The sequence below is a fragment of the Trachemys scripta genome, chromosome 10 (genome assembly GCF_013100865.1).
Source record: "Trachemys scripta elegans isolate TJP31775 chromosome 10, CAS_Tse_1.0, whole genome shotgun sequence".
Taxonomy (NCBI): Eukaryota; Metazoa; Chordata; order Testudines; family Emydidae; genus Trachemys; species Trachemys scripta.
Window position 1 is genome coordinate 35,688,587 of NC_048307.1, and position 12,095 is coordinate 35,700,681.

A 12,095-nucleotide genomic window follows, 5' to 3' on the forward strand; every position below is an offset into this window, starting at 1 on the left:
AGCTTTTAAAAGAAACAATAGCCAAGTGATTAGTTTCACCCTGGCAAAGGTATTTTGGAAGCACATGGCCTTTGCGCCCATAAGAATATGCTGCTATTCCCTGTAGTCAGCTTGGTTTAGCACTTTTACAAGTGTTCCATTAATTCAATTGAACGCTGGCACAGAGAGCTTTCCGTCTGAGTGCTTTCCTCATGCAGAGAGCTGTGGCGCATGAAAAACAGCAGAGCACCTCTGTATGAAGCAGAGCCTCCAGGGGCATTGCAGCTGAAACAAGGCAGCATTCTTAATTAGTTCTGTCCCCCAACAGAACCCACTCAGAGCAATGCTGTGTCTGGGGTGGTCAATGTTCCATTAAGGGATATTTGGTTGGATGTTTTCTTACAGTGTCTTTCCTTTATGGGAGGGAGCAAGTTTTCACCAGCATTAATGCAGGGACTGGACTGACTGACCTCAAGTAGCTTGTGGATTGGGACTCTAGAGATCTTTATCTATGGAAGTAAATCCAGATCGGTGGCTTGTCTTCAGGTGAAGCTAAAATATAAACTGTACGTACTGTGTGATTAAGTACTGGAAATAGCTGGAATTCAAGATAACTATCTTTATGTTTTTTTATAGCCCCCCAATCAGAGCTCAACTTTAACTTTTCATCAGCAGAAATCGGATGGCTGGGCGGGATATTTGCTTTATTAACCAAACTTGTAGCTATTAATAGGTTATTGGGCAAGGACTTTTGTTGCAGGAGAGAGGAAATGTACTTGGTAACTTGACAGTTGGCTGTTTTTTAATTCCAGACTTGAGAAATCTAGCTGGAGGGGAAGAAAAGGTTGAGCCCTAACATGGTAGGTTGTGTCTGTGAAGATGGCACTCTGCTTGGTTAAACAGTGTTGGACTGTAGCCTAAGCTCTCTTTACAGCACTGCCACTGGGAATGTAAACTTCACTACACTCCTGGCTCCCTAAATCCAGAGCACTGAAAAGCACACCTGAAGCTACCTGGCTTTGTGGGGTGCACTCTGTTCCCCACATACCTGTGGTGTGATGAACAGCATATTAGCTAGTTTTAAAAGGGGGTGTGCTCACTAGGAATGTTGTAGCCTTTTTCATCCAACCTCTTTGGAAGGAGATCCAGCTTCCTCTGAAACTGAGGCAGACGGCAAGCAGACTGGCTCCCTGATTTTTAACAAAAATCCTTGTTTATCCAGAAGTTTTCAAACACCTTCAAATAAATGGGACTTAACTGTTAACATGGCCTACGTAAGGAACTTTTTTGGTATTTCTATGCTGTTAAGCCTACAGCTCAATAGAATTCTGGTTCAGATTTTTAGCAAAATTTATAAACTGTCCTACTTGAGACTGATCCTTTTCCAAGCGTCTCTAGAGGAAGAGTGCTCATTGCCCTACTTGACCCAAATAGCATACGAGTCACATGGTTCATCTTAGACTAACAACTTTCACTTCCAAGTGACTAAACTTTGAAGAGTTTAAACAATGTTTGTGTTGTAGTCTAGGTATTGTGAACACCTCCTACTGGTGAGTTCTTAAAACTTAAACAAGGAGCAGGCAAGGTGAAATGGTATTGCCACCTGGGCAATGCATGAATAGCCTGGAAAAACACTCTTCCACACAAATCTGGGAAAGCATAACTTTGAATTGAGCTCCCCATTGTAAGGTGTCTTTGAACAGAAGAGATTCCTTTTTAAATGGATATCATTTTAAGACTTCATCAGTTAAGCAAATGAAAAAGAAACACAATTCCTAGTTGCATCAGCCACCACCAGTCCCTGACATTTACCTCTGACATTTACAAGACATGATATGACTCTCCTACAACCATCCTTTCTGCAGAAACAAAGAAGCTGTGAGGTGCTGCAATACATTTCTGACTTCTCAGCAGATTTAGCAGGGGGAGTTTTTGGACTTGCCCCTTGTGGTTTGGAGCATGGTTCTCAAACTGATTTTGATGTAATGCTGTATGTGTGTGTGTGTATATATATATATATAATATATATATGTAGGTGATAAGGGAGGAGGTAACTGTTCTTCTAATACAGTGAAATTTGAGAGAGTGCCTTTGTCACTAAGTCTGACTTATTTTTTAGTGAGATAAGAACTCATTTTTCTTATAAGTACATTTGCTATAGTAGGTTCTCTAAGAATATTCAGTTCTGTTGCATGCTCCAGTCTCATCTTTTTGAACATGGAATCAGTCTCCATGGTGAACCTCTCAGCATCAATTTTAGATCATAGTTCCACTTAGTGGAAGTTGCAGGAGGTGATGTTCTTTCACTGAAAGGAAGATTCTTGGTTCTCAGGCTAAATAAATTAAAAGCGCCTTTGATGTAAAGTTGCCAACTCTCCAGTTAATCAGTGTAAAAGCTTGAACTTAATACTCAGCACTGCCGTTCAGGGTAGTGCTACAAGTCAATAAATTCCATGTAACCAGGATCTTCAGTTTTTTTCTTGAAGACTGGAAGACCTGGTGTGATGTTGCAGTCTATATGATTTTATAAAAATATGCTAATGAGTTAATATAATGTAACTGGAATATGCTTCATGCAAAAGGTCTCTTGTAAGTATCATTACAAAGCTTATAATCTACTGAGTGTGTTCATCCTGTTTGTATAAATGTATCTCTCTTGTATCTGAAACTAGAAATATGAAATATAACTGAGGTCCTATTGTAATTATGCAAAGTGTGGGCAATTAATGGTGGTTTGGAATCTTGATGGCTCCCATCAACCAGGACAATTGACTGGATGGCTCTGTTTGCAGGCAAGCCTTCCTGTGAGTCAGGCTGGGAGGAATGAAAGCTTGGGGGTCTTACAGTGACGTGATCATGTCACCTGAACTGGAATCCATCTTTAACCTGGTGCTTTTCCAGTGAGGAGGGGTGGGAACCCAGAGGGACAAAGGATTCCCACCTTATGCAAAAGATATATATAAGTGGGTGGAACAGAACAAAGGGGCAGCCATCATGAGAAATCTCCTAGCTACCATCTGAGCTGTACCAAGAACTGTACCAGGGTAACGGATTGTGCCCAGACTAGGAAGGTGTCCAGTCTGAGAAAAGAAACTTAATGAAACATCTCTAAGGGTGAGTTTTTAACCTGTATTCAGTTATATTACTGTATTAGATGTAGATTTGCGTGTTGTGTTTTATTTTATTTTATTTTATTTTACTTGGTAATTCACTTTGTTCTGTCTGTTACTACTTGGAACCACTTAAATCCTACTTTCTGTATTTAATAAAATCACTTTTTACTTATTAATTAACCCAGAGTATGTATTAATACCTGGGGAGGCAAACAGCTGTGCATCTCTCTCTATCAGTGTTACAGAGACAGGTTTCAGAGTAGCAGCCGTGTTAGTCTGTATCCGCAAAAAGAACAGGAGTACTTGTGGCACCTTAGAGACTAACAAATTTATTTGGGCTGTAGTCCACGAAAGCTTATGCTCTAATAAATTTGTTAGTCTCTAAGGTGCCACAAGTACTCCTGTTCTTTTAGTGTTATAGAGGGCGAAAATTTATGAGTTTAGCTTGTATAAGCTTTATACAGGGTAAAACGGATTTATTTGGGTTTAGACCCCACTGAGAGTTGGGCATCTGAGTGTTAAAGACAAGAACACTTCTGTAAGCTGCTTTCAGCTAAGTCTGCAGCTTTGGGGCAAGAAATTCAGACCCTGGGTCTGGGTTTGCAGCAGGCTAGCGAGTCTGGCTCAAACCAGGCAGGGCACTGAAGTCCTAAGCTGACTGCAGGAAAGTAGGGGCAGTAGGTCTTGGCCCATCAGGTGGCAGCTTCCAAGGGGGATTCTGTGATTCAACCCGTCACACCTGGATACGATGAAAAGGGTTAAACATGGTTGGGGGAAGGGTAATTCTTGCATCAAAGAAAGTGCTTTCCAGTGGAGCTACTTGAGTGATCACTCTTCTACTTCCAAGCACTCCATCTGTACTTGATAGTGTATTGGGATGAAGCAGCATCTTCTATGGTTCAAAGGTTTGCAGAACTGTCAGCAGCTGGGGAAAGTAGATTGCATGTTTGTGTCTCTAAAGACCCGCTCAGTGTTTGTTCAGCTTTTGTTGGTTTCTTTGCAGGAATTGACTACAAGACCACCACTATCTTGCTGGATGGCAGAAGGGTCAAGTTGGAACTCTGGTGAGTTTACCTTTCTAAGCTATCTTGGCAGCAAGCCCAGTGTCTCCGAACATGGTGAAGTCTCTGTGTGACTGGAGAGAGAATATAGATAGCTTTTGAAAGCATGCTTCAATTCACTTGTAATGCTTTTCATTAGAATCAGAGGGGTAGCCGTGTTAGTCTATATCCACAAAAACAACGAGGAGTCTGGTGGCACCTTAAAGACTAACAGATTTATTTGGACATAAGCTTTTGTGGGTAAAACACTCCACTTCTTCAGATGCATGGAGTGAAAATTACAGATGCAGGCATAAATATACTGACACATGAAGAGAAGGGAGTTACCTTACAACTGGAGAACCAGTGTTGACCAGGCCAATTCAGTCAGGGTGGATGTGGTCCACTCCCAATAACTGAGGAGGAGGTGTCAATACCAAGAGAGGGAAAATGGCTTTTGTAGTGAGCCAGCCACTCCCAGTTCCTAGTCAAGCCCAAATTAATGGTGTTAAATTTGCAAATGAATTGTAGCTCTGCAGTTTCTTTTTGAAGTCTGTTTTTGAAGTTTTTTTTTTTTTTGTTGAAGGATGGCTACTTTTAAATCTGTTATTGAATGTCCAGAGAGATTGAAGTGTTCTCCTACTGGCTTTTGTACGTTACCGTTCCTGATGTCTGATTTGAGTCCATTTATTCTTTTATGTAGAGACTGTCTGGTTTGGCCAATGTACATGGCAGAGGGGCATTGCTGGCACATGATGGCATATATCACATTTAGTAGATGTGCAGGTGAATGAGCTGCACATGATGGTGTGGCTCATGTGGTTGGGTCCTCTGATGGTGTCGCTAGAGTAGATATGGGGACAGAGTAGGCAACAGGGTTTGTTACAGGGATTGGTTCCTGGGCTAGTGTTTCTGTGGTGTGTGTGTGTGTGTGTGTGTGTGTGTGTGTGTGTAGTTGCTGGTGAGTATTTGCTTCAGGTTGGGGGGCTGTCTGTAAGCGAGGACTGGCCTCCCTCCCAAGGTCTGTGAGAGTGAGGGACTGTTTTCCAAGATAGATTGTAGATCCTTGATGTGCTGGAGAGGTTTTAGCTGAGGGCTGTAAGTGATGGCCAGTAGGTGACTTCTGGGTACCCGTCTCGCTCTGTCAATCTGTTTCCTCACTTCCCCTGGTGAGTATTGTAGTTGTAAGAATGCTTGATAAAGATCTTGTAGGTGTTTGTCTCTGTCTGAGGGACTGAAGCAAATTCAGTTGTATCTTAGGGCTTGGCTGTAGACAATGGATCATGTGATGTGTCCTGGATGGAAGCTGGAGGCATGTAGGTAAGTATAGCAGTCAGTAGGTTTCCGGTATAGGGTGGTGTTTATGCAACTATCACTTATTTGCACTGTAGTGTCCAGGAAGTGGATCTCTTGTGTGGACTGGTCCAAGCTGAGGTTGATGGTGGGGTGGAAATTGTTGAAATCCACGTGGAATTCTTCAAGGGCCGCCGGACTCCTCGTTCGTTCATTTCATTAGAATAACCTGGTGATGACCAGACCGTTTCCTGTTTAGTAAGTAGCACACCCAAAGAGAGAGTTGAAATGTTGCCGATATAATGTAGTACTTTGCTGTGGTCCTGTTGAAAGCTTTGCACCCTTAGTTCATGAGATTTCAGTGCAATATAAAGATGACATACCTAATCTCCAGGCACAGTTTACGTAAACTGCTTTGGTGCAATTAATGCCCCTCTTCATCATAGTAACTCACATTGCAGCATTAATACAGATCCTCTTTTCGGTGTTTGGCCCATGAAAATTTGGGATACATAACCAAAATTTTTTGTTGGCTGGATTCCCACACTGTAAAACTATAGTCAGCCTACACCATCTGCACACCCAGTCCCAGCAACAAGACCACCATCCTCTATTCCCAGTGTGGTCCTATTTGCTCCTCCTCCAGCATGTCACTCAATTCCCACACAACCTTCCTGCACTAAAAAAAAAAAAAAAAAAAAATCCTTTCAGATACAATGCCTGGTTTCCCAAATCACACAGGGAAAGAACTACATGAGGGAAAGAAGGAAAGAAACCTGGTTGTGGGGCTCCACGTCTGTTTCCAGAGAGCTGGCCCTGGATTTTGTTGGGTCCTGGCTTCCATCCTTTAGTTTAAGAGTTGGACTGAGGGGGAGCCCTATGATGAACAGGGAACAGACCCCAAAACTAAAAGGGCATAGACTGCATTCAATTTCTTGGGATCAAGGCTTACTGCAATAACATGACTCTGTAGCAGAGAACAATGAGAATGGAGTGTGATATTTGCATGAAGTGTCCTCGGTGGGAAGGTAGGAATTGCAAGACTGGATCAGACTTGTGGTCCATCTTGTCTAGTATCTTGCATCGGGGTGTGCACCAGGTGCTTCAGAGGAACGTGTAAGACCTGAGGCAGGAAGGTGAGGGGAATCTGCCCCCCATATAGGTCTCACCCTGATCTAATAGAGATTGACTTAAGCCCTGAAGTATGAGGTTTTAATACCCCTTCCACAAACCGTGTACCATTATGAAAACACTGGATATTTGAATCCTGTTAAGTTCTTGGACTCCACGTCCTGTTGCACTGAGTTCTGTAGTTCAATTACATGTGTGAAAAGATGTTTCCTTCTACTGGCTTTGAATTCCCCTTTTCGTTTGATTGACTGTCCCGTTGTTGTTATGTGACAGGGAGAACAGAAGTTCCCAGTCTTCCTTTGCTGCTTATATAGATAGCAATCCCTATCTACCATGTCCCCTCTTACACCTCTTCTTTAAAAGGTAGCAGTCCTAGTCATTTCAGTAATTCTTCAGAGGAGAATTTTCCTAGACCTTTTGTCTTTTTGGTTGTCCATCTGTGAACCCCTCTAATCCTGAAATATCTTTTTGTAGATGCAATGAGCAGTACTGTACGCACTATCCAGATGAGGCCACACCTTTTGATTTATATAATGGCATTATAATAGTCTCAGAATTAATCACCATCCTACTCCTTATGCAATCGAATATTTTGTTTTTGTTTTGACCATAGCTGCCCATTAAGCAGAGGTCTACATTGAGCTCACAGTGATGCCCAGGTTCCATAATGTGACATTTCAAAGCTTAATCTGAGTGCAGTGCGGTGTTGAAACTTAAAGCACATCTGACTCTATCATGCAGCTGATGAGAGTCTGAAATTGAGTCTCTCGGAAACTTGATCCAGGGTGATCAGAATTCGCATTGCTTGTTGATGTGCACCTCCTAGATCAGTATCGAATGGACACAACAGTGCACTGTCTGGTTAGCCTGACCTCGGATTGCACTTCAGTAGACACTGCTTAGATCACTGTGCTGTGCTCCAGCATAATCTCCCAGATGTCCACAAATGCTCATTGAAATTCTGTGTTTATTTAAAACTTGACATTAACTTAAAAGAATGACAAATAGAGTTGAGGTGTTTAGTGTCTGTAATGCACCCTGTCGTGCCTGTGTGCTGCAGAACATGCTGTACTGCTACGTGCTGTTCCCAAGGATGGTGTGCTGTGAAGTATCTGCACACATAGTGGCCAAGGAGGATTGGGTGTAAAGGTCTCTCCTACAGCCAGAAAGGGTCACTGATACACCTTCCCTTTAGTAAGGGCTTCTGAACTGATGAGCTCAAGAAGGACTCTCTCATTGGCCCTTATTTTTATTTAAACTTTTAAAAAAAAAAAAAAAAAAAAAAAAAAGGTAGGCTAAGTCTGCACCATTGCCAGAGAAGGGATTCCTAGCCCAGTCTCACTCGGAGCTGAGCCAAATTAAAGAGAAGATGCCTTGCTCTTTTGAATAGTGACTCGCTTTGTCTCTTGGTTCGTCATGGAGAGGGCTGCAGGTTTGTTGTGGATACGCTGATTTTCCTGTTTTGTCCATGACTTGTCTTTGTCTCTGTGACTTACCCTGCAGCGATTGCTCCTGTCCCACAGGGCTGGGCCTGGCTCTTCACTCTGTGTATGGTGACCTGGTGTGCAGGATCACAGCACCGCTCATGTTTGGCCCATCATCATGACGAGGGAGCAGCCAGGCCAAACCTGAGTGATGCTGTGACCCTGTGTGCCACGTCACCATGCTCAGAGTGGGGAGCCGCCTGCAGGGTGAGTGCAGGATGGGCTTGCTCTTCAGCCCCCTTGCTGCGACCCCTCCTTATCAATCACAGCATTGTCTATTAAAAATCCCCAAATCCATGATTTTTACTAAATTTACCATGACTGCTTTGTAATTTTTGATAAAAAAATGCTGTGACAAATCACCAACCCTAATCCTGGAGTAGTGCTGAGAAGGTGCAAATAGAGAACTGCTCCACAGGAAGGATGATGACTGCAGCAGGGGACTTCCTGGTATATCCTAAAGGTGGTCACCTACTGGGGAGGAAAAACTTTCCAAAATCATGTAAAAGTATCTTGCTGAGCAGCCAGGTACTATGCACGTACAGAGAGATCAGGTGTGACTCACTGATGGATTGGTTCGTACTTCAGTCTCCCATCAGCAGTGTCAGTAGGGGTTCTCCAGACTTGTCTGTCTAACTCTTCTCAATTTGTTGGATTTTCTGTTTCAGGGACACATCTGGCCAGGGGAGGTTCTGCACCATTTTCAGATCCTACTCCAGAGGTGCTCAGGTAAGCACTACCAGCAGTGCTACGCTGGACTGGGCCTGCTCACCATCAAAGTTCTCCAGACTAATGGGAAGCAAGTTAATGCCCAACAGCACCATCCAGCATCTTGTGTTTCCCTTCCAATGTCCTGGCTCTGCCCTTCTGATCAGCATATGCACAAATGGGAGTGTCACAGAGCGGGACTCACCAGTGCGGCGCCTCCTGCTGGTCATCCAGGGAATTAAGATTTCCAGCCTCCGGAGTGCCCTCTGTAGGCCAGTGTCCCGCTTGCCACTGGGCCCGAGTCCCTCCTGGACCCCAGTGCCCCTTTCAGGCCAGGGTGCTGCCCCCTGGCAGTAGCCCCACAGATCTAGGTTTCCCCTCCCCGGGGAACCCCCACCCTCTGTCCCCACCTCGCCTCAGACTATAGCTACTGCCAGTCTCGATCTAGCCCCCGTTCACTGGGGCAGACTGCAGTGTAAATGCCACTCATCACCGGCCAGGGGAGTTTGGACCTGCTGCCTCTGCCTACCCTTGGGCTACCCCTCTGCAACCCCAGTACCCTTTCTGGCCTTTAACAAGGCCTGCAGCCTGGGGGGTTTCTAGGCTGGAGCTCTCCCAGCTCCTCTAGCCATCCCCCAGCCCTGCTCCACTTTAGGTACTCTTTCTCAGCTCCCAGGCAGCCAGGCCCTCCTCTCTCAGCAAGCTAGAGAGAGACTGTCTGCTCCTGGCCCACTGCCCTCTTGTAAGGGCCAGCTGGGCCCTATTGGGGTGTCGCCACAGCTGAGGCTGCTTCCCCAATCAGCCTTTCCCCAGCCACAGCCCTCCCCAGGGCTGTTTTTAACTCCTCCGGGCAGGAGCAGGATGACTTTCTCCAAGGAGCTGACTTACGCTATTGCGGTGGAATACAAACAGTGCTCCACTATACTAGGTAGCACACTGTAGGTGTGCTGAAGCGGCATGGTTACTAGTATGGATCATGTGGGGCAGTCTTTGCACAGGATCTGGATTAGGTTTAGATTGGAGTTCAGGATTTTGGCTGAAAGCTGATTTGGGAAGCCTCAAATGACAGCAAACTCATGAGATCAGCTTTCCCTAGTCTGTGCCAGTTCCAGAAAATGAGCCTCTTCAGTTTATGTACTTGACCCAGGCCTTAAACGAGAAGGGCTGGTTCAGATCTGATATCTCAGTCCTTAAAACACGGGAGATGAAGGCTTAGAATGTTAATGCTGGGGGAATTTTACGCACAATATTTTAAAATTCTGCATATTTTATTTGTCAAAATAACACAATATTATCATTCCAGTTTCAATTATTTTGGTAATTTATTTCAAAATACCTGTCAACAAGTATGTCAACAATACAGACAACAGCAAAAAAGATTTCCCTCAGGAGTAGAGAGTTAACTTAGGCTGCTCAGTTCTCTGGCCTAGAGGGGCTCTGGAAAATATCCCTCTGACTTCTTTTCAAGAACCAGTTGCTCTCTAAAGGCTCACTGACTGGACGAGTACATCTAGCAATTATCTAAGGCCTTCTCCTCTGAATTTCTGCCTCTTCAACTTAATCTCTCACTGTTTTTGCATTTCACTACCCACAGCTGTAAGCTACTTTTCTAGCTGGGAAGGCCATCGTGCCTTCTTTCCGTAGGACTTCCTACAAATGTACTTGAGATCTAGACATGCGAGCACTAGACTGCATACCATGTGCGGTCTCCTCCAAGTGTCACATTTAGTTCTTGTACGTACAAACTTCTAGTGTTGTGGATGGTTCTGTGGGTGCCTCTTTGGCTGCTGCTAACTCTGTGGTTCTCTCAATGAGGAGCAGCAGCACTTAATGCTGTGATTTTTGGGGGGGGGGCACAGAGTTCAAGTACATGCACACCTAATACAATACAGGAACTTTAAGATTAACTCCCCTTCCTGCCTCTCAGCAAGTTCTGCCCCAAAGTTGCATTCCAGAGAGATCTAGAAGAACTTCACTCCTGGTAAAACATATATAGTCAGGACAGGTCTTTGTCCCATCCAACTTCTGATGCCATGTGGTATTTTGGTGATCAAATGAAATTTGACCAAAACTTTCAGTCCCAAATGGAGCATTTTCTTAGGCAGTACCTTCCCTCCCTCCCCTATACAAGAGTGTTGGGTGTTTCCTTTGAATGGCAGAGTCTAGAACTGCTGGTGTTTGCACACATCCAACAATGCCTGCACCAGCACTCCACAGTGACCAATAAAAGCTTGAAAGTGTTTATGTGGAAAGTATGCCTCACTTACCTTCCCTGCATACCTTGCCACCAGGGAGCAGTCTGTGAGGAATGTGATTTTTAGCCCAGCCCTTACAGCTGATCTGGGTGGAGGAGGTCATTTTAGTGTAAACAAAGGACTGTGTGCAGGGATGTAGATAGAGTTGCCAGCCAGCAGGGGGCTTATGTAGCAAGGTACAACTTCTGTCTTCCTCAAAATCTCTGGATTCTGCACAGCTTGTAACTTCCCTTTCCACAGGTGCACCCCTTTTGCTTGTTAAGTGATCCTAAAGGTTGAGTGTAAATAGTGAGTGAGCTGACCTATTAAAAAGCAAAAGGATACTAAATAAAAACCTCTCTGCAGCATGTGAATGCAATTTCCACTGCAACCTCGTAGCATTGTTCTCATGAGACAAGCATTTGTGTGTGAAATTTGGGCACTTTTTGGAGGCTAAGGACAGAAAGCCCAGGGATCCTTCCACTATGTGGTTTGTAATAGAACCTTCACTCAATACTAGTAGCTGAAAGCCCATGCTGTAATTTGTAAAGTCATGTGTAAAAAAAAAGGCTGAGAACTTAGAAATGAGGCAGTTACAGACCACAAATCCCTGTAATGATTGCACCTGGTCATATTCTAAACAAAAATAGCTTTTAACCATGTTTGTAGCTGTTTCTATCACTTCACACTGATTCAATAGCCGCTCTAGGATTCAGAGTGACACATAGCGTGACGTTCTTGAAATCATATTATATAGAGGAATAGGGCGATCACTAATTCTAAATTTTAATAGCTGCCTTCAGTTTGGTGCCTACTGTCCTTGGTAGTGTAGAATGCACTATGTAGCCTGAACTTTCACTGAAATATTTGTGCAGATCTCAGGGTGCCTTTGTATCGAGACTAAAACATTGCAGAATGATGTCCCTTTAAATAAATTATGCCCACTGTTTCTCATGAAGCTGGCCTCATGTTTCAGGAAAAGGGCCGTTCTAGTTTAAACTGCTCTTTAAGAAGCCAAGCAAAGGGATGGGACTGGTTGCATCAGAAGGCTGAATTTGCTGCAAGGATGGGCTTTGGTGTATTAATTTCTTAGCACCACCTTCTGGCTCTTGT

General features: G+C 44.1%; 1 protein-coding gene across 2 annotated transcripts in view; it reads left to right on the forward strand.

Moving 5' to 3' along the window:
* RAB40C (RAB40C, member RAS oncogene family) overlaps positions 1-12,095 on the forward strand; it is a 60,523-nt gene that overhangs the window by 31,935 nt on the left and 16,493 nt on the right. For both annotated transcript variants that reach the window (XM_034783359.1, XM_034783360.1), the window contains exons 3-4: positions 4,096-4,156; positions 8,709-8,769. In XM_034783359.1, coding sequence (XP_034639250.1) covers positions 4,096-4,156; positions 8,709-8,769 — 122 coding nt within the window. The remainder of the gene's footprint in view (positions 1-4,095; positions 4,157-8,708; positions 8,770-12,095) is intronic.